The sequence below is a fragment of the Acomys minous genome, assembly GCF_964271855.1.
Source record: "Acomys minous genome assembly, chromosome: 16".
NCBI lineage: Eukaryota > Metazoa > Chordata > Mammalia > Rodentia > Muridae > Acomys > Acomys minous.
In genome coordinates, this window is record NC_140498.1 from 35,223,283 (window position 1) to 35,246,933 (window position 23,651).

The 23,651-nt window shown below is 44.0% G+C and overlaps 1 protein-coding gene across 1 annotated transcript in view; it reads left to right on the top strand.

Moving 5' to 3' along the window:
- The window catches only part of DOCK2 (dedicator of cytokinesis 2), a 406,436-nt gene that overhangs the window by 148,865 nt on the left and 233,920 nt on the right, over positions 1-23,651 (top strand). Inside the window, exon 26 of the mRNA XM_084762887.1 lies at positions 16,455-16,603. Coding sequence (XP_084619013.1) covers positions 16,455-16,603 — 149 coding nt within the window. The remainder of the gene's footprint in view (positions 1-16,454; positions 16,604-23,651) is intronic.

The following is a 23,651-nucleotide window of genomic DNA, read 5'->3' on the forward strand; positions in this document are numbered from 1 at the left end:
TTCCAAAGCTATGCTCTTTTCTTCCCAGCCAGACTGTGAGAAAGGAGGGTAAACTGCAATTAACAGTCACACCCTGAGGTGTTGGGAAGAGATTATCGAAGACATTTGGATAGTTCCCACAACACTGCACGCATAGTTGAGACACTAGAGTGTCTAATGTCATGAGCTGCCCAAGGTCACAACGTGAGTTAGTGGCAGAGTTGGCATCAGAGGCCAGGAATGCCAAAACTTCCTTCTTTCCTTTTACTAGGGTTCTTTGGCATGTGGGCCTGGCCCATAGGTGAGTGGTTTTCCTGGGGCCATGGAGAACCTCAGGTGTGGACAGGGGAAGAGAGAGAGATCTCACAAGTGCAGCCCACTCCTGCTATCTTAACCCCTTTCCTGATGATATAGGTTCTGGGTGTTCTGTCTTTAGTCTATTCCTACTAAACAGGAAGGAGTTCTGGCTTACCCTCTTCTGGGAGCTTCATGCAATTATTTTGTCTTCGTTGTACTAGTTGTCAGCCTTACATTCAGTTGTAGAAAGTGCTGCTTGCTTCCTCAGATAGAAAAAAATGCTCTGAAACAAACTTGAACAAATTAAAATGAACCTATGTTATAAAAAGAAAATACCAAGTAAATAATGGTGGGTTATGAATAGGATGGGCACCCAGTGGGTCTTCTCTTGATAAAAGCAGTGAGTAGCTAAAACTCGGGAAATGCTTTATTTGACTCTGCCTTCTAGAACATTCGACACCCTTAGGGAAGAGTATAGGTGAGTCTCAGCTTTCTTTTTATCTATAGAACAAGTAACCAAAAAAGCAACCAGTAACCCTAAAAGGAAAACAAAGACCTGTCCATGTACCAAAGATCCATGTGTCTGTCAACAGCCTCACTATGGATGGCATATAAAATTGACCAGAGAAGCCAGGAAGTTTGACCAGCAGCCACTTTTAGGTGTTTTTGTTGTTTTGTTCTGATTTTGTTTTTGTTTTCTTATGTCCGGAATCATGAGTCAGGCCCAGTTCCAGTTGTGTAGAGCAAGAACTATTTTTCTGTTTTGAGCACCGTTGCTCTATTTGAAGACTATATTTTAGTCTTTATTCTCCTCTTTCTAGTCTCCCCCTAAGAAGTTCTCTGATTACCTTATTAGTCAATTAGAGGAAGTACATGGGAGAAAAAGATGGCACGATGCAATTTATCAAGCATTTCCCTACTGTTACTACACTTTAAAGATTACCATGTATAGCTAAGCGAAATGGAATATTAAAGCTATTTATCAAAATGAGATAGGGACTTTCCACATTTTAAACCTGTAATTTCCATATATCAAGTGAACAACGGGGACAGAAGGATTCACTAGACTACATGATTTGGGTGACTTCCTTATTATCTTTTACTGTGATTCTCTGTGTAGCACTTAGTTTGTTTTCCTGCTCCTTAGAGTAGGCATTTCCTCACAGCTGTGTTTTCAAGAGTCCCAGAGATCTGAAGACCAGTTCCTGATGGCCTGAGGTGAACTTGCCTCTTGCAAGCAGCTCCCTGATTTTGTTCGTGTCCCTTGGCTCTGTGGCTCCCCTGTTGGTCAATACGTTTCCCGTGGGTATCTCCTTCTGTGGAGAATGTATTCTCATTCAGAGGAAAGTGAGGAGAGGGAGGGGCAGTCAATGTCTGGTAACTTAAGGGCAGTTAGGGTCAAATGTTTGAAAAATGAGCCTCTGAATCAGCAGAGGTTTTACAGAGCAACGGGAAGGACTGCATACTGATAGGTACAAGTATTGAGAAACCACGAAATAATGCTGCTGAGATCCCCTCTAATAAAAAGACTGCATTGCTAAATGCAGGGCCAGCAAGGTTAATGATGATACATTCTTTTTTAGTACCAAGATTAACATGATAACTTGCATATTAAAGTTAATTCAGACACACTGCTAATGGAGGGAGGCATACAAAATTAATTTCTATAGCACCCCATAAATTATCAACCCTCTATCTTTTTTGGCTTACGCTTTGTCTATGCAAGTATTGCACGCATGCCCTAAGTGGGCATATTTCAGTCATTGCACGCATACCCTATTTCAGTCACAGGGTATCCTTGGCCCCTGAGCAATGCGGGAGCTTGAGCGTGTTTCTTTCACTGCTAGCCTTCTGCTGAGCATCCTCCCTGCCAGGGCGCGCATACTTCATCGTCTTCCAGGTTCCAGTTTGGCAGGGTCTTGGTGTTAATCATTGATGAGATGGTGAGGCTGAGCTGAGATGAAAAGGGAGAAGATAGGCCACAGGATGGAAGAACCTCTTCCCCACCCCATGGCAGAGAATCTCCAAGTGCTGTTTTGGAAAGCATCTTTGGGAAACTGGGTGCTATTTTCATCCCTGTTAAGTACCAAGGTTCAGGTTAAACCCAAACTTTAAAAGTACATAGAATCCAATAGATGAATGCAAGTGTGTCAGTTTTGGCACTAAACCCTGGGTAACTTCCCTGACTTCCTGAATTCTTGCTTTGTGCAACTGTTAAACAGAGAGGATAATAACATGTAATATAAAGCAAAATATTTATTATATATGCACATGCATATATAGGTTACTATATATGCAATATTTGTATCTATTCTAGTAATATAGTTATATATTATCATTAATATATATATTTGTTTGTTATATGATTCCAGATATTTAATTTTAACATCATTTATGTACAATAACATGTACATCTTAAGTATGTAATCCTGTGCTCTTTTAAGAAATGTATTCATCTATCTACCCATTGCATGTATCTGTACAATTTCTATTACCTAGACAGTGAGGTACAAATATATTAAAAATTAAGAAATGCTAATCCTGATACTCCTAGTGCTTGAGGTTGGCCCGGGGTGTAGCACTAAGTTCTTGATGAAAAGGATTAGTAATGGCTATCCCTGACTGCCACCTTAATTGGCTCAAGAAGCACCTAGTTCAACTTGGAAACTCCCCAGAGAGGGAGTTTGTAGAGAGAAGTGATTAAAAGAAAATTTAAATAAGTTACTGGCTAGTGATGGAACTTGGGTGGGTGTGGGCTAGTTGATGGACATGGGTCACCGTGTGTTGAATCCGTAGTGTTGTATCTGGTCCCTGGTCCCTGTTACCATTTTGATGTTCTCAGCTTCCTGCCTGTCATGTCTAAGCTTTCTTTTTCATGCCCTTCTGCCATGTGGTCCTGTCTCAAGCCTAAAAGTAATGGTGTCAACTCTCCATGGGCTATAAACCTTTCTCCATATGAGTTTTTAATTTTTTTGTGGTGTTTGTTAATAGCATTGAAATGCCTGCTTAGCACATTATTGTTTTTCATCTCGTAAACTTGTGTTGGGAGTGCTGATTTTATCACACAGATGAGAAAACAGATGTATAGAGGGCTTAAGAAGTTTGCCCAGGATGACACAGATGGTACCTAAGACCCTGTGCTCACATTCATGAGTATAGATTGTCTCCTATGTGTCACATGTCCTGTAATTAAAACTGTCAGAAGAACGCAAATAGAGCAAATAGAGGTGGCTGGCCTTCCTCTCTCTCTTGACATACTCCTGTAGGTAGGTATGTGGGCGAGCAGGTGATGCTAAGACACTCATGGAATGCCCTGGAGAGAGTAGGCTGTTTTCTCCCTGCCCTCCTCAGGAGGCACACAGAAAGAACTGTAGCAGTGGCCTGTGACGCGCATGTGTTACAAAACCCTCTGTTCAGCTCCTGCCCAGCTAGCATTATGAGGATACTCGACAATGTTTAAGCTTTAGTCTTGTGGTGGTCTAATCATCTCAAAAAAATTCTGGTAAACTTTAAACCCCTACCCAGATCTAGCCAATGGTCAGAACATTCTCCACAGTTGAGTGGAGAGTGGGGTATGACTTTCTCACGTACTCTGGTGCCTCACATTTGACCATGTCCCCTGGAGGGGGAGACCTGGTGGCACTCAGAGGAAGGACAGCAGGTTACCAAGAAGAGACTTGATACCCTATGAGCATATACAGGGGGAGGTAATCCCCCTCAGGAACAGTCATAGGGGAGGGGAATAAGGGGAAAATGGGAGGGAGGGAAGAATGGGAGGATACAAGGGATGGGATAACCATTGAGATGTAACAAGAATAAATTAATAAAAAATTTTTTTAAATTCCTAAAAACCCTGTCCATTCATCTGTACATGGTACTTCAAGTACTGCTTCCCCTCCCTGTGTCCCTCCCTCCCTCCCTCCCTCTCTCCTTTCTTTCTCTGTATCCTCTACCTTCTTCTCTTCCTTTTCTGTTTCATTTCACTTTCATCCTTTTCCCACCTCCTTCTCCCCTCTCCTCTCTTCTCTTCATTTCATTATGGTCACCGCCAAATAAACGTAGGTAGCTATTCTGCTAATAGTATCACAATTCCCCGCTATGAATTATTGTTGGTGGGAAACAGCCACATTCCCTCTGTCCTTCGTGTAATTAAACATAATTAAACTGGTGTCTTCCCATTACTCTTAGATGCATTTAGCCACTGGGGCCTTTGGCGTGCCTGTCAGGATATTTTACAGGTCCTTAAGCTATTTCCATAGCAGCATCTATTCTTTTCTCTCCAATGCTATTTCTGTTAGTCACCCAGAACCCTCCCTCCCATCTTCTTGCATTTCCCTTCCCTCTCCCTGCCCAAGCCTTGGTATCACAGTTGCTTTGACTGTGGTCACATGCATCCTGATCACTTGTGTCCTGGTCCTGACAAGTATTGGTGTTTAGCACATAAAGGTTCACTGGAGTAGATGAAGTGCCAAGGACTAGCGCTCAGTCCTGAAAACACTTCCCTTTGTTTTTCACTTTATTTAATTTTATACATCTGTCAGAGGAGCTGATGACACAGTTGAATGAGCTGCCAGCACTTGCCTTTCTCTGGTTCTTTTCAGAATGAACATTGTACTGTCTGATGTCAAAGGCAGCTAGCCGGTAGCTACCTGACTCAGTGTAGGACAGTGGCTTCAGAATGCTAGCATTCAAATTCAGTATAAATGTTAATAGAAGAAAAACCTCTATTTACTGGGGTGGGGTTGGAATGTCCTCTTTTGCTTTAATATTCAAAGACCTCACAAGTTTGGCTGATTTTCTTCATTGCCCCTCAGAAGGCAATTGGGGCTCGTGTGTTGACCTTCCCTCTGACATTGCCCTCTGCTTTTTAATCTTTTTGAACTAAGGTAGCATATGAAGAATTACACTTAGCTAATAATGAATATATGAACAAGTAATGCCCTCCCAAATAAAATATTAATATCAATTTCATAGGAGCACAATTTGAGATTCATCCGCAGGGAGCGGACATAATTGTAAATGCCGTGTGTTTCGTCGTGTGTGGTTTTTCTACCGTTCCTGTCGATTGACTGTCTCTTTCTTTATTATGCTCGGACTGCCCTTGGGGTGAGGACCGTATATCCTTGTTGCTTTGTGCAGAGAGCTCATTACATGCCATTGTGGGATATTTATTCTCCTCACTTCCTTCTATCTTGCACTTTCCCCCAGTTCCTCTTCTGTTGCTTTACAGTCCAAGCAGTATCTCTGATTCTTTTATTTAAATATTGGGCCTGTGCGTGGTTCATTAAATCACTCTTTGCTTTGGGCTATCTGGGGCAGGGTGCATAAGGGGGTGGGGGTGGGGGCTCTGTTGCTCAAATATAGACAATAAGAGGCCCTGCCTCTCAGGAGGAGCTCTGCCCTCCACGTTCTTAGTCCATACTTACAAAAGAAACGATGAAGGATAAACTCTCCTGTTTCCGTTTTTATTTCTTGGGGGCAAAATAGTGCAGATTTTAGACCTTACCTTTTGGAGTTCTAACTTGTTTGTAGCATGTGACATGTCTCAGCCTTCTCTTCATAATACACAGTGGTGGGTTTGCGTGGAGCTGTAAGCGCAGAAGTCCCAGCCCCCCTCCTTTGCAGCTGAGTTGGGGAAGAGGAGAGAGGAGGGAGAAGGAGCCAGAGGATGATTGAAAACAATTACCATTCCATTTTGCCAATGCTTAAAGCCAGGCACATTTTCTCATTTAATTCTCTGAAACGAAGAGCCCCTCTGTTAGCCTTAAAATGCAAGCAAGAGGCTTTCTTAATGTGCGATTTTCCCAGAAATGGAAGCCTAGCGCTCCTATTGATCCAAAACATTGCTGCTGGGTTTTTATTCTTTTTGATATTCGTAAGTTTGTGATGGCAGTAGCAGAAGGCTCCTGTGTGGCTTGAGGATTGCCTGTAAGTGGCATTATTACTCTAAGTTGCTAAGAGCAATGTAAGAGGCACGCAGAGAGATCATGCCTGGGCCCTCTGCAGTCTGTCCCCATAGCAAAACAGGAGAAGGAAAGTGCAAGGCACACACTGCAACCATTTTGATTTATACCTGCCTTTCAGAAGTCAGTTTTCTGGGTTTGGTATTTTTTTCCCCTACACACACACACACACACACACACACACACACACTACTTTGAATGAAGCAGATAGTCATTTCAGCCCACTTTATCCCAGGGTGCCTAGAGCAGGTGCTTGGTGAAGGCCCAGCACACTCTGCTGTGGACCGAAAACTTTTTAGACTCGGCATTCCATCCAGATGTCTAATTACAGGAGGGCTGCCCTGGAATGTGGATCACGTTGCGTTCGAATCATCTCCTCAAATAGGCATTTGCATCCTCATCCATGGAGTAAGAGAAGGGTCCTCTCCAAGGTCATACATCAGGGCAGTAGTAAGGCTGGCATTCAAACCAAGGTCTTCCAACCCCAACGCCAGAGCTCTTCTTTCTTCTTCAGACCTCGCTTTGCAATAAGGTAACATCTCAAAAGAGTGAGATATTACCAGAAGGGCTGGCCATGGGAAGTCGTGAAGGCGAGGAAGATGTCATACAATTCTCCTCCTTCACCCCACAGTCCCCAGATGTGACCACCTTGTTTCCTTAAAGATTATAGAATAAATAATAATGTAATACTCCAACAGGAAGCAGTGTTTTGGTCCTGAGAGTAGCCCTAGATTCAGACAGACAAAATCCCCTCTGCCATTAGCAGACACCCATACGTTCACCTCACACTTATTAGGATCCCACTGTGTGACCGACCGAGACTGTGCAGTAACTGTGAGAAATGTGGCTCGGTTGAGATGGGAGATGTCATCCCAGCTTCTCGGGTCTACTGGGGGAAAGGGTACCAAGCTATGCAAAGGTCACAACTGATGCTCACTAGCTGAGTGAGATGAGATAGGACGACTCAAAGTCAACATTTCATTCTCACGTCTCTTACCTCCTGATAGCTCTGTCCCTTATTAAGATATGCCTGTCACAGTGCCTCTGCCTGCTGAGGAAGCCCTGTTGCAGTATATTACTACAGGCTGACTTACACAAGGTTGCAGAGTTAAGGAGAGCTGGGGATTCATGGATGCATAGGTACAGGTGTCTACAGAGGGGCCAGTGTGTGGGGAGGGCAGTTGGGGACTTTGTCCATAAGAGAGGCACACGGTCACGAAGACTTAGCTCTGGAGGAATTGCTGACTGATGTTCCAGTAGTGTCCCAGATGCTTATAAATGGGGCTGAGTTGCATGTGCTACTGACTGGTTTGGAGCCAAATGCAATAGGTGAGTGACAGACCCAGCTTGTGGCATTCAAAGGGTTACTGAGCACCCTTCTATTGTGTGTGTTTGAGGCACTGCACATTTCTTCCCTGGTACCCAGGATCACCTAGGACAGAGGGAACTCAGTTCAGCTCCAAGCTCTCTTATTGACTCCTCCTAGTTTGGCAGTGGGTGAGGCAGGGTCTTTTACTAGGTGGGGCTGATCTCAGCCAGTGTAGCATGGCAAACATGATCTTTCTAATCGCACGAGGAACAGGGAGTCGTGCAGCACACTCAGCTGGCCCAGGCTACATATTTATTTTCCTAAAGCCATCTTCTGCAGAGCTGTGTGATTTAACGGACAAGCTTCAGAGACGGGGGCAGGTCAGCAGTTGCATCAGGCGGTGGGTCAAACTAAAAACACAAGAACCTGCCAGGACACGACTATCCTAGCAGCTTTGGAAGGTGTGAGGACAGGCAGCCTCTGCAGCAGCCACTTCGCACCTCCTGGGAGGTGTCCACAGGAGCCTTTCATTACCTGCTAGCTGGAGCAAGAGGCTTCATGATTAGCTCCTGATTTGATAAGCTCTATAAGGTCGTTAACATGCGAAGATGCCTTAAACAGTCCATCTGCAGTTTGTCTTAACCCAACTTCCAAAACCTAGCCTAAGTCGGTCCGTTTTTTTTTTTTCTCTTTCCCCCATTGCTATAAAAACAAATAAAAGCAAGCAACCAACCAACCGAACAAACAAAACAGACAAGCTTTACAAATTCTCTCATCTGCCCTGCTATAGCAAGGACGTAGGAGAGCTCAAGAGCTGTGAATGTGGCCTCTTCAGCCCCGTTTTTGTTGTTGTTGTTGTTTGTTTGTTTGATTGTTTTTTGGGGGGGGGGTCTAAATCAGTTCAGCCACTGCTCACTGTTTAGTTTTAATCAAATTATTGAATGTCACTGAACCCTTGTCCATAGAAGAGATATGAGATTCTCTACTACTTTAGAAAGATTGTCTGGGAGAGAGAGGGAGCTCGGTACCATTCCCTTTCTCCTCTATGAAGCCCTTTCTGTCTACTGCCTTTCTTTCCAGGACCAACCCACAGGTCTCCATAAAAATACCGAAACAAAACTCTGGCTCATTTCTACATACTAATCAAACCCTTATCATAGCCCAGATGAGCTCCGACCTCCTCCCCACCTGTGCACATCTCCTGTCCCATGTTACCGTCTCCCACTTCCTACACTCTGGCCACAGTTGTCTCTGGGCAAATTTCCAATATCAAATCTACACACAGGGCCGTGGTCTCCTATTTCCTCTGTCCCCAAATGTTCAACCCCAAGATCTTTTCATGTTCTTCCCCATGTGGCCTTTTTATATCAGTTCTGGGCTTGGTCTCAGAGACAAGTCTTTGAGTGCATTCAGGAAACGGTCCTTCCACATCAGACTCTCTCCAGCTTGTTTGCCAGCTCCTCTGTCACAGCCTCACGCCCATTATCTGCCTAGGAGCACAGCCGGAGCCTGCTCCTAGGGCTGCCACCCTGGCAGGAGCCTGCTTTACCTGTGGACTGGAAACGCAAAAAAGGGGCCTTGGGTTGTCCAGCCCTGGGTTTCAATACCCTAGGTCAGTGGTTCTCAACCTGTGGGATGTAACCCCTTTCGGGGGAAGGGGCGAACCACCCTTTCACAGGGTGGCCTAAGACCATCAGAAAACATAGATATAAGACTAGAAAGATTAGTTATGAAGTAGCGATGGAAATAATTTTATGACTGAGGGTCAGCCAAACTTGAAGAACTGTATTAAAAGGTTGTAGCATTAGGAAGAATGAAAACCACCATATTAGATTCTCATTGGCTGACTCATGGGAGGTTACAGGGAGTCTAGAGGATTGTGCCCTGTTCTTCTTGTTCCCCTCTTGCCCTCACTTCCCAGCTCCTGTTCCAGGGGTTGCCGGGACATGAGAACTTTATCTTGGAGCTTGCTACAGGGAAGCCAATCTGGAAAAGCCAACTATTATTTTCTGTCTTTGTTTATTTAAGCCTATGGCATAGAACATCTGTGAGAACAATGCTTGTTGCAGTACTAATTAGTCAGCTATGTGTTTCTGCATGTGTATACACACAGCACACAGTAAACAGTGTATGGCATGCCCTTTATATAGAAAGGTCACATACATGTTACGGGCATATGTTTTGTAATATGCAGACTGTCAGAGATTTCAGATGTGTCTACAAACAGTGTCAATGAGGAGTGCATCCACATCTCCTTCCTCTTAAAAGTTCCTGCAACTCAGAGTTGGGGAGATGGGTTCAGAGGGAAAATGCCTGCTGCAGAAACCTGAGGACCCAAGTTAGAAGCCCAGCACTAATACAAAGCAATGAGGGTGACAGTGCATGCTTTAACCCCGTGCCACCCGGCCTAGTCAAATTGGAATCTGAGTTCCAGGTGAAGAGTGATAAAGGTGCATGACATTAACATGATGAGGGCACCTGTGCCCACCTTACATGCACATGCGTGCCTAACCACACCACACAGAGAGGCGGGGGATGGAAGAAGGTGGGAGAGAGGCAGGAAGGGGAAGGGAGAGTGGAATATAAAAATTTTTTTTTTTTAAATTTCAATCCACTTGGTGGAATGTCCAGTCATTATAGGGCTTTTGCTTGTAAAAAAAAATCCCATTTTATGCTAACTATAAAATATATGTGATAGATGCTTACAAGTCCTGAATGTTAAATATATGTGATCAAAGTGGGAGCTTGTTTGGGAATTTCAGTGAGTGTCCAGAAAAAAAAAAACTGGAGAATCATGTCTCTTTTGGAGGATCTACCAGTGGCTAATTAGGGCTGCTTCTGCTGAGATTCCTGAAGCCATATTAGTCGTTGCTGAGTTGTATGATCTCTAAATAGCCTGTGTTATCTGGCCAGGGAGGCATATTTTCACCAGTAAGTTCAAAGTGGGGAGATGCACATCATGGGGAGGGTTGAGGGGGCAGTAATGATCTGGATGTCATAATTAAGTGTGTTTTCTGGGAGTGATCGATGAGTTGCCATTAAAAAAATGACTTGGGAAAAGATGTTAGTAGAATCACACAAGGCTGGCAACCTGATCTGGAATATGCAGTTTGTGGGCAGTAATTGATTTCCCTCAGTGGGTGGAATGTGTTTGCTTCGTGACACACTGGCTGGAGGGGGGAGGTTGGGAGAGCAAATTGCTGACTGTCAGCATCGCACTGTCTATGGAGTGCTGCCTTCTCATCTAGGTGATCTAGCCAAGTGGCCTTTCACATCTGTAGATGGTCCGTGAGCCCAAGGGGGAAAAGCAGCTAACGAAAGCTGAGCTGTACTTACTGCTCAGCTCTACCCAGTAGAGCTGGAGTTTTAATCAAGGGCTTTCCCATATGCCGGGACTCACCCCAGGGAGGCAGAGCTAGCCTTGACAGGCATAAGCTCTCTAGTTCCCCAGGAGGGTTAAACTGAGCTGAATTTGCTTCCCAGTCAATAGAAGCTTGGCCAAAGCCCAATGAGTTTCACCTTAAAGTCTGTGAAATATTGACCGGGATTGAAGAGGAGATTAACTAGTGCTGGTGACAAAGTGAAAGGCTGGCTTGGAATGAAATTACAGGTATAGATGCCACAGTCAGGCTTATGGAGTTGGGTAACCAAGTGAAGATGCAACTGGACAACACACAACCCTGTGCTGTGTCTAAACCCCTTTTCTCTTGAGTTTACCATCTTCTTGAAGGTTCCACAGAGTCCCCCACATGCTGTACGAAGTGGTACCTGAGATCAGAGACTGGCAAATGTTTCTCCATCGGGGACATGAGGTGCCAGTCTTATCTTCTTATTTTAGGAGAGATTTGTTTGCCTTTTCTTTCTCTCAGCCTTAGCTTCAGAGAGAAATGTGGAGTTTCTTATTGTACCCATTGCACTATATCCAGGGGCTCCTAATGACATTCACTCTGTCCTGGGATGAGTGTGTAGATATCGGCATCGTGCTGGTATAGAGCTGGTATCTCTCAAAGATCTGAAAGGATGCTGCTACACCCCACCTAATGGGAAGAAGTTGAGACTGCAAGATGATTAGCATCCGTTGTCCTCATCTTCATTTCTGGGGTGGTCAGTAAGACTCTCATTGGCGATCCAGTGCCAAAGATAGTGTTGACATTGTTTGATTCATGATGAGATAGAAACACATTCTGGGTGCTACAAGGACGTGGGGGACAGTCATCCGAGTCAGAACTTGAGCACCAGGAAAGCTGGCCTATAGGATTTGACCTCTAACTTCAGACCCAGAAGGCAAGAATCTGTCAGGTGAAGGGCATTTCTCAGAATCAGAATGGCAGTGATGAGTGGTGGGGAGGGGGCGGGTCGGGAGGGGAAGGGGAGGGGTAAGAGCATCAGGGCACGGATCTGGAGAGCTAAAGGTCTCACAAAGAGCCTGCAGCTTCACCAAGTGGGCAATAAAACAGAATTCACTGAAGAATTTCCAGACTGCAGTGACTATCTATAGAGAGAAGGGAGGTAATTACGGACACGTGACCCAGAACATGGAAGAAGCTGGTTCATGACAGGTTGCCTGTTGATATTGAGGAAGTATAAAATCCAAAATGGTACCCCCATTTGCTTGGTTGACTCTAATGGGGTGTCTTTACTCTGAGAGAAAGCAGGAGGGAACAGATGCATGGAAAGACGTCACGTACAGATCTGGTTCATAGGAATGCTTCCCCCTGGAGCTCAGGCTGTGGCTGTTGTCACAGATGCAATTTTGGCTCAATGTTCTTCAAGGTGGTTTTTCAAAGAAGGGAGACTCTCCCTTTCTTTTTTTCTCTGGGTGATATAAGGAATATGTAAATGAAAAATCTTATTTGAAGTGCCCTTGGGTAGTATCACTGAAAAGGCACATCACATTTCAAAAGGTCTATGAGATCAGGTAGGCAACCCCACCCACCACAGATACAACTTTCTTGAGAAAATAATGCGAAAGAAAGAAAGAAAGACAAAAAGAAAGAAAGAAAGAGACTGCCCAAGGAATGCTGCATTTTCCTCTGCAGTCACTTGGACAAAAGAAACTTTCGATTAAAACACAGAGAATTGAGTAACTATGCAGAGTCCTCAGCAGTGGTCTGAATTACAATTTGGACTTGACACCTGATGGCAGATTGCCCAGTCTTTGTCAACGTGGGTACCAGAGGCAAAAATCTCACATGGGGATGTGGGTCTGTGATACCCATTATCTCTATCTGCAAAGATTCATTAAAGGCTTTGCGAGATCCATCTTTTTAAACCATTTGTGTCTGTTTGCTTGACAATCAAGCAACGATTAAGAAATGCTGCTTCCTGAAGCTTTACTGGCTAATGTAATTTCACAGCTCCAATTACAAACCAGAAAAATTATTTCATCCCCCAAACAGGGAAGCCGGACATTTCTGAGAAATCAGAATTAACGAGAAGACAGAGTCCTTTCTGCAAAAAACAGGGCACAGTATTGATGGCTTCTTCATTGAGAATCTTGCTGAGTCTCAACATGAGCATCCTCCAACATCCAGGGATGCTGGTCCAGCTGATATGTAAAGCTGACACCATTTCAGCTTGATGGAGTGCTACTTCTGCAGGGGTCTGGTCTACTCTAGTGCAAACATATCCACTTGTCCATCCTTCCTCCTGCTGCTACAGTGAACCCGTATTTTATGTGGTTGTAGAATTTTGAATGAGGCTTTAACAGTGATTCAGTTTGACACTTTGTCCGACCCCTCACCTCATTTTCCCAGTGTGTGGACAGCTACCCAGTGTTTGGACACCACTAGGAATGGGGAGCTCATCACCAGACTTTCTAAGAGAATGTGTTACTTTAACTCAGTTTTAAGGAGGAGTTGAAGTTCAGCTGCTTCTCATGGAGATCATTAGTGTTTAAAATTTCTCATTGGGCTTGTCCCTTGCATCCAAATCTCCACAGCAGGACCTGACAGAAATACTATAGGGTGCTAATGGAATGACATTTTGAGGGCAACCCCTCACCTCTGTCCTAACACCACTGCAGGAAGGTACAAGCCTCAGTGTTTCTTTCTTCCTTGTTTGTGTTGTCTTATCTCCCTTGGCTAGGGTGCTGATAGGTGGGTGGCTGTGGTCATTCATTTCCACTTCAGAAGAGTGTCTGCACGTGGAGAAGCCCAGCCTGACTAAATGGATACGTGAGCAACTTAGTGAAATTACACAAATGGGTTAATCCTTTATCCAACTTGACATCTTCCTGCAGGTCCTATAGATCTCATTTTACAAATGATTTCAAGTTTTAAGTCACAAAAGTGCTTAACACATTGGTTTCCCAGCCTCTTTTCTGTTTTGATCCTGGGACTGAGCCGACCTTCTCTGCGCTAAGCATATGCTCCACGCTGCGCTGCATTCCCAGCTGGAGTCGTATTTTAAACTCAAGATAACTGCCTACTCTTAACCCTGTCTTTTCCTTCCTTCAAGCTCTTTGGAGACCTTTATCCTCGATAGAATAGGGATGTCAGAAGTGAGGCACTGGAGCAACCACAGGGACCAATGAATACTTCTGTTCTTGTTGCCCTAGCTGTCTCACTACGGTGGCAGCTCTGTGCCCTTGGGCTCCTGCTCTTCATCTGCTCCTGCCCTTCTCAACATTGCTGTGACAACGTGTCTCCTCAAGGAGCATTTCTGGTGACTCTCTTGTTCAGACAGCTGTACTATAGGTCTCCTTTGTTATTTCACTTGCAAAATTAAGTTTTGAAGAGAAAAATTGTGTGTATCTTCCGATGGTTTAAAGATGGGAGCAACAGTCAGGCATCACTGGACCAGGAAGCATTCTGATGTTGGAATTACCCATATTTTAAGGAAGAGCTTCCTGCCTGAAATGATTTTACTTAGCATCTTGTCCCCTGTCCCCTAACACCCGTGATTTCCTCTGACTAATGGAAAGTTTCAAAGTTATACGTTAATATCCCTTTTAAAAATGCGTTTTGAAGCAAACTTCTAAACAAGCATGTAAGGTGTTTCTTCTCTGGCTCTGCAAGCAATAGAAACCTACTTTGGAAAAGTTACATCTAAACAGATGTATTGGGAAAGATGGAGTCATTCATAGACTCCAGAAAAGCTGCAGCTCTAGAGGGGGCAGAGCCAGGATCGTTCTGAGAGAGGGAAGAGACACAAGCCTGTGTGGCCTCCTCCATGTAGATGACAGCTGAACTCCATGAGGTCTGGAATCTCCATAGGATGACATGGAGTCCAGGCTGTGATCGGTCTGGATCCATCACTTCCTACCTGTGCATGCATAGCATCAGAAGAATGGGAAGATAATACCACCTTCTCTTCAGTGACCAAGAGTGACTAATCTCTTGCCAAATGCTTCCAGTAGTGCACTTGACCCCAGCATACTGTAAGCACTCAATATATGTTAGTGATGTCATCTGTTATCATTATAAATGTCCTCTTGAGACTGTGATGTCAGGGCACCACCTTCTTTGGTACCTGGGGCTTAGCCCTTGTTCTAAGAAGTGCAGGCACCTTCTAACAGTTTCTGCAGGTTAGAGCCAATGGTGGGATGTCTTCCCAGAGTCAGGGAGGTCAAGTCAGGATGCTGGCCAAGAGACAGGAGTATAGATGTTGGGATGGAAAACAAGGGCTGTGCGTGCCTCTTTTCACTTTTTCCTTGATTTAGTTTCTACCCTTTCGTATTGCTCATTACCTTGGTCAGATTTTAATTACCCGACGGGAAAGAACCACAGCTCATCCTGTACCTTTTAGAGGCTGGCATCTCAAAAGACAAAAGAAACATTCAGTGTCTAGTCGTTGGATTGAAAGCAGATGACATTTTGGCATATATGATCATGTCTTACCTCAAGTGGCCTCTGGCTATGCATGGTTTGAAACAGTTTTAGATCTTTTTATTTCCTTAAAGGTTTTTTTTTTAAGGGAAACTTAGAGATAAAATTGTATGAGCCTTTAGAACACTCCAGAAATGTCCTGAGACAGTACTGTCAGGAAGAATTCTCTCCTCTGAGAAAGTTCTAATTTACTTCAGTATGAAAGCAGCATGCACAGGAGCAAGTGCAAGGTTCTTCATTGTCCATACTGTTTTGTAATTTGAAAAATATCCAGCAATAGGATTATAGCCAAATAAGAAAATACATCCTTGATTTGAGAATGTTATAGCATTAAATAATTAAGTTAAGTGTTACACGTAATCATTTAAAATTTGCTCCCAGGAATATTGGTAAGTGAACGGTACCAAGGAACTAAGCCACACATGTAGCTAAGCCTCATTCTGAAAAAGCAGAGATAGGCAAAGATGCCGTAGGATTTATTCTGCTTATATATGGAAAGTCATGCACAAAGATCATGATAGTTTATAACCACGCTATGATGTAAATTAAAGCAAGCACAAAATATAAATGAGACTAGGAGAATTTATACCGCAATATTTGAATATATGCATAAGTGTATATGTATTTATGTATTTAAGCATATAAAATACAACAGCTAGCTGATTCTAGGGAATGAGGGTCAGAGGGGAAAAGAGAATTGTGAATTATATTTTAAGGAAATCTTAACCTGACCTCTAATACTTAATCTTTTTACAAGGAAAATATATTTTTTTAACTATTACCTAATTTTAAAAAATCATATAAATTGAAACAATATAATTATAAATCTATCATAGGGTGGATTAAGTACATAGAACATACTCTACTTATTTACAACTGAATTGTAATATATAGATGAAAGTTTTCATGAGAAATGATGTAGAATATGTTTTCTATATGTTCATATACATATATAATATACATGTATATGTATATATATATATATATACATATAGTGTGTGTGTGAGTGTGTGTGCGTGTGTGTAAGAAAGGAAACTAGACAGTAAGCCCATATGCCTGTCACTGTTTTGCTTCTAGAATGCCGGGACATTTTGCTTCCTGTCATCACTAAAGAGCTGAAGGAGCTCCTGGAGCAGAGGGACGATGGGCAGTACCAGACTTTGGAGAAGAAGTACTGCGTGGAACTGCTCAACAGCATCTTGGAGGTCCTCAGTGGTCAGGATGCGGTGAGTCCTCAGGATGAGGCTCTGGGCTCAGCTGATTAAGCTGTAAAATATTGGTAGTGCTGAAGAGCATCTGAAATCTGAAGAGAGAAATCAACACCTGTTCAGCAGGCTGACTATGCCAGTGACATAGCCCCCATGGCCATGAGTGATAGAGCTGGGATAGACAGCCAGCCATGAGGATTGCAGCATGTGGCATTTTTGTCATCCTGTGTCTTGGTGGACAGGTTTTCCCTGAATTCAGGCATGGATATCATCCCAGTCTTTCTAGGTGGTTTGCACGTGGCTTGTCTGGTTTTGCCTCTCTGGTTTGTATGGCTGCTAAGGGGAGCCTCTTATGCCTGTGTGTTCAAGAGAACACACTCAATGGCTTTGATGCTGAAGGGCTTGCGTTTGGTATCACTGGAGACTTCTTATAATTGTGACAGAAACTGTTAAGATTCTTCCTGCCTCAGCCAATTTCCCAGGCCCACGCTCTAGAGAAAGGACGTGGAGTGTGACTATGGGAGGGATAAGGCTGGAACTGTGAAGCCAATGCACATATGGTTGTCATTGTTTAGTTATTTAGGGACAGACATGGGACCTAAAGAAAATGTCTCCGTGGTGGTCTGGAGGGCCTCTGAAGGGCAGTCCCTTCAAAGAGTTGTGCAGGCTGAGAGGCAGGGCTGAGTCACAACCCAGAACCTCAAGGTCAAGGAAAGGCCTCTTGGTTTGGCCTGAGTTTTTGTGGAAAGATCTCAATATACAGTTTCCTTCTGTGGGACTGGACACAGAAGACTTAGACCCAAGCAATCAGGAAGTTTTCGCTGAGTATTTGTGTAAATATTCCTCCTCACCATTTTTCTCTTCCTGCTCTTCTCAGAGAAGAGCTCTCTGAGTGAACAAAGTGGCATTCCTGTCCTGCTCATATCTCAGAATCAGTCATGACTATCACCCTCCTGGTATGTGATTTCTCTCTTATTTTTTTTTTCTCTCCTGTCCTTACCATTCTAATTGGCAGTCGTCTTCTTACTGGGTGAAAACAGAGTCTTGCTTTACTCACTCACTCGTTCATTGGTTCCTTCCTTCATTCACTCAGAAATACATAAAATGCACCAAGTGTGTGCTTGGCAGTGGAGATACAAAGCACTAAATGGTTCCTGGAGAATGTCATTACAGAAATGTAAATAAGCAACTGGAATATGCAGACTCAGTATCTGTAACCTGAAATCCCAACTCTGAAATGCTCCCAAATTCAAAACGTTAAAGCGTCATGTGTTAAGGACATAGGTGGGAAATTCCAATCCTTGAGATCTTATTTCATGCACAAATTATTATTATTACTGTTTATTAATTATATAATCAATAGCTGGTTCTTAAGTTATCACTATTTTTGGTCAAAAAAGTTTGTACTAATTGGTTCACAAAATTGTCTAAAATCATTTTTATTATATATATATGTATGTATATATATTATATCTTGAAAAGTAAAATAATTACATGGGCCCCAACACAAGATATTTTATTGCATATATGGAATATACATATCTTAAAATCTGAAAAAATGTAATATCATAAAGTACTAGACCTACCAAGGAGAGACTAAGGATGTGAGGGGGATCAATAGGGGAAGAGGAGCTCATCAAAGAAGCCTTCACAAAGGAAGTGAAACTTCAGCTGATGGTCAAAGGTTAGAATAATTGTGAGTTGAGCCAGTTACTGTTTTCTAGGCATTGTGCAAAATGCAATCCATGCGTTCTTACTACTTTGCACCTAAGTAATAAGGTTTATTATTCTTCACACTTCATGAAAAATATTGAGATCCATAGTCACTTATTATTTAAGGCCAGATGAAGTCATTCAAGCTGAGGGTCCTCAGACTGCGTGGTCTGTGTGACCATGGACATGAAGGTACAAGGGCCCTGCCACATCCTTCCCTCCTGCATCCTTGCTGCATGGAAACAAAGATGGCAGCTGAGAGCTTGAGAACGCAACAGTCCCTCCAGTGATGAGATGGGGATGATGGTGTTTCTAGGCACATCTGCTTTCCAGCTGTTCAGTAGGTGCTGGGCTTTGCCATCTAATATTCATTTCTTGTTATTTTAAATAGGAAGGAGTTTGGTCTTGCAATGTAACAACATGGGAGCTCGCTCTTCATCTCTTCAGAAATATCTTAATGTTTCCTTTCTGTTGAATAGCAATTTGCAATGGCTCTTTACATTTTACTATAAAAAGATGTCATAGGTGTTTGGGAAATCATGGTTTTGGAAAACACAATGTTGTTCTTGAAGGTAGGTAGTGCTCAGTTCTTTTGTATAGCAGCTGCTGAAGCTCCGTTCACCTCTGGGAGTGGCATTTCCATCTCTGGTCTACATATTGTCAACATTTTTCAACTTCAGTAACGTTAAAGACCATTCCTCCCTCCTGTGAGAGGCGGCTGCCGTCTCACCCAGCCACAAGACTCAGGGCTTCAAAGCATACAGGGAGTGGGAGGCCCTGAGTTAACTCTTGAACTCAGTGCGTAGGAGATGTCACCTTCATAGTCTAAGTCGCTTTTGTAATGAGATCCAGCCAGAGACGCAGCCCACTCCTCTCTCAGGATGAGCAGCTGTCTACCGGGTGAGTTATCAGATAACATTATCATCACCGAGTTGGCACAAGATTCTGCTCCGGCGAGCTTCACGCGCCACACCTCCAGTTCATGAAGGTGGAAATGTGTCTGCTGAACAGTTTCTTCTATGACTCTGGCACACTGAGCCAAACTGTGGATCAGAAATCCCAAACTACCTAATCAGAATCTCTCTTGTTCTAGTTAATAGTGACTCTCTGGGCCAACTTTTCACCTGGGGAGTTTTTGAAAGACAGCAATGGTGAAGCCCCAGCCCAAGCATTGCGATTTCATTGCTGAGGGACTGGCGGAGGCGCAGCAGCGAGACGATGCTGGGTAATGAAGGGCAGGCCCCGGGGCCATCATGCCAGTGCAGCGGGTCTCCATCTTCAGCCTGTACGCTAGTGATCTGCAGGAACCCCATAGTGTGGTTAGACCTTCAGTTCTGGAGAGCGGGATCTGACGTCTGATTGGTCCTCTCATCAAGTGCCCAGGTGACGTCTATGCTGCCGGACTGAAGACCGTACTGGAATGTAACCCATTTTATGTTTCTCCAATCTTTCCTGGAACTAACAGCAGTGGTTCTCCACCTTCCTAATGCTGCGAACTTTAACATAGTTCCTCATGTTGTGGTGGACCCCTGACCATAATTTTTTTCCTTGCTACTTTGCAGCTGTAACTTTGCTACCATTATGAGTCGTAATGCCGATATCGGATACTGATACGCAGGACGTCTGATAAGCAACCTCAAAGGGATTGAGAACCAGAAGGCGAAAGCTGCTGAACTAAAAGGCCACTTAAGCCCCTTCTCACATCTTTACCTCCTTGATTCAAGAGCCCTGTCCAATCTGCATTTAATAACCACAGGATAACAAAGACTTCCAACCCATTTGTTCCACTCCGGAATTCATTTTGGTCAGATAGCAGTGACATGGAGTGCGCAGGCGCCTGGCTTCGAAAATCCAGACGTATGAGCAATGGGCTTTTATGAAGTCATTAAAAAAAAAAAAGAAATCACAGCATTTAGAGGAAAATGGATGGAACTGGGAATCATAATGTCAAGCAAAATAAGCCAGACTCAGGAAGATGAGTGCCATGTGATTTCACACACGTAGAACCTAAATTTTAAAATTATATATACATACGTATTGCTTTGTATTTATGCTTATGTATGTACTTGTAGGTTACAAAGCTAAAACGGGGCTCATGGTGAGGGAGGAAAAGATCTTAAGGGAAGTGGGAGATCTTAGAGAGGGTAATGAAATATAGGAGCGGGAAGGCAGAAGGCATGGGTAAGTGAGGAAGGGAAGGGAGCTGGAGGTGGGAGGGACGCAGGGGAGGGCGGTGGGGGAGTGGGATGAATGGGAACAACATGTAATAACACCCATATTTGAAAGTGAGACTCATTCCTTCGTATGCTTTACCTATAAAATCACTTTAAAAGAAGGGAGGGAAGGTACCCAGGCCATGGGATAGCATGTGTGTTTTACACAGGCGCCGCCTGCTCGACACGCGGACTTTGAAAAGAAACGCATTTAGAAAGTCCACCCACCGCAAATGTCCTGGGTTTTCTTTCTGCTGATTTAGACCCTTTATCCTAATAATAGAATAGCCAATTATTACAGATTCATTCTTAGTAGATGCTGTGCAGCAGCTCCTTGTCCCAACCCAGACTTAGACAATGACCACTGACTGCAACTATTTCTGGGGAAGAGCCACCTGTGAAAGTGCAGCAGAGTGTCCTGTGGGATGCCAAGATTCCCTTTGGTGCTGTGGCATGTATTTGGATGCTTATCTTCAGTTCTCACTGTTGAAGTAATTGCAGCCCCACCCAGGCGGCCTACTGTAAGCCTGCATGCCTTGTCTGTCATAGCCTGGGCATGATCAGAATCTTGTACCAACTCAGTTTTTAATTTTTATTTATTTATTTATTTAAATTATTTATTGGCATCATAAATTATTCATTATTTATTTAAATTATCTGTTTAAGTTTCCTCACAGGGCTGCCATATTTGCACTTAGCATATGAAAAGTGACAGCTCCAGTGAGGAAGGAGCAGCCTGGCATCTACTCTGTTAACTCCCTTTTCTCTTTCTCACTGAGCAAGTTGGGCTGTCAACTCCAGTGAACCCCAAAGATGACTTCCCGGGGATCTCATTCTGTACCTCAAAGCCTTCTGAGGAATTCATGCAATTTAATTTTGCACCAGGACTGGATAGAGTTGGGTTTTTGTTTTCCCCTTCCGAAACCACGGCATTCATTTTTATGTTCCATTTCGTGAAGGGAAAGAAGGGGGACCATTTCATGCCTAAGGCAGCAATCACATGGTTAAAGATGAGTTTGCATTCTCAAAAGGGAAGAGGGTTGTTCATACTGGCATCATGAAAGGTGTGGTGACCAGCATCTTTAATTCAAGCCTTGGGAAGACAGAGACAGGAGGATCACCTGCAAATTCAAGATATCTCAAAGTAAGGACGAGGAAAGTGCTATTTAATCCTACACAGCTCAAGCCTTTGGTCCCTCACCAGCTTCAGCACTTGGAGATGTACTGCACATTGCAGCTTCTCTTGCCTGGAACATTCTTCCAAATCCCCCATTCCTTCTCTGCAGGGAAGACTTCCCATTTCTGTTAGTCTTAGGGATTTTCAGGGTTTTCTCAATTCCATCCCCTCCCCATGTCCCCTCCCACTCCTTCTTATCTTCAATTCTGCAGTTTTCTTTCCTGTGCATCACCTGATATGATGATATCCCTGTAGTAACCCGTCTGGGTTACTTCTTCTGCATCTCTCCCCAGCCAGGCTTGGAGCACAAGCCTCACCCTCCAAGTCACAGAGCTGACCTGGGACCAGTCCCATCCACATTCCATCCTTCTGCTGTAGCCCTCAGCATCTTAGGCTGTGCTGTGTTCCATTCTCAGCTCCTGTGCCCTCTTGGCATTGCTTGACCGCTGCTTTTTGCCCAGCTACATCCTACCTAAGGCTAGTTCTGAAGTCACATAAATGTCACTGTCCTTGGGAAACCTTCCTTCATCCTCCTCCATCCTCTGCTGTGGTCCTCAGAACCACTTACCTGCCGTATTGTACCTTTGTGTGGTCACACTCTGAGGACTAGCCTGTCTGCTACAGGGCTGAAGTGCTCTGAGATAGAGATCAGCTATGTCTGCCTCCACCGCTGCCATCCAAACAATGACTGGCTCCTGAGGCTGCCTGGGAGGAAGGTGTGCACTGCCCACCCCCAACAAGGAATGACAGGCTCAGGGCTTTCTGGTGTAGGAGGATTGCTGCTCTCTTTGGACATCATTTGCAAAGGGGTCCAATCAATCTCACATCATCCCCACGGGTCTGCATGAGACCTTTTGTTGTGTCAAAACCAAAATCATATCCAGTTGATTTTAGAGAATTAAACTGTTTTTTATTAGTGACTCATGAACCTTAGAAGGAATCTCACTGGGTGTGGCTGAACAGCTGCTTTGTGCAGGGTACCCCGAGCTGCCTTAGAAATAGAACAATGAAGAATTCTGGTTGGTTACTATGACACTTCTTCAGGTTACTTTTTCCCTAAGGATTAAAATGGGAGGATGAGGATGGGAGGAGGGAGGGTATTTTTTTTTTCAGTGAAAGCTCATTCTAATTGAGCTCTTTCCAATTGGTTTTTCTGACTCTTCTAGTTTTTTGTTTTATTAATCCTTTTAGGTGTTGTTGTTGTTGTTGTTGTTGTTGCTGTGATGATGAAGATGATGATGATGATGATGATGATGATGATGATGATGATGATGTCATCACAGGGCTAGTCTGCTTTGTTGGGCTCCAAGCAGGAGCCCAGTTCTGACCTGTGTCATCCTTAATGTAATTTATTACATTTTATGCTTGTCTTCTGCTCCCATTTCTCAGGGAGCCCAGAACTGTGAGCAGCCTGCCTGGAAGAGGGTCAAAGGGGGCCATTGCTGCCTCTTGCCATTACCATTTAGTTCCCAGGGGTCAATACCATCCTGCCAAAGCAGCAGAGGTTTCTTCTAACAGACCAGAGCCCTTTCCCAGTATTCAAATAAAAGGCATGGAGGCAAGGCTGATTGATTTCTTTTGTCTGTGGGCATCCTATGAAGGTGCTTATGGTGGCCAGACTTGGACAGTTGGGAACCCTAGAACCTCTGTTACCCTCAGTTGTCTTCTGCTTCCATGGTGTGGGATGTGCTGCTGCAGTGGCTTTTCAGAAAGGATGGCACAGTTCTTGATAGTGTATATCCATCATGTGCTAAAATGGGGTTCGTGGTCCTGCTTATGCTACCAAGGATGCTGAGCCTCTGAAAGCATTGAGTTGTCATTCCAAAGAAGACTCCAGCACAAGGACAGCTCTCCTCTTTCATCCCACAGCTACAGCCTCTCCTTCTGCCTCCCACCGCTGCGCACGGACACTGCTGTTTCTCCAGCATTCTTGCCTGAGAGGTCACTGATCATACTTCTGAGC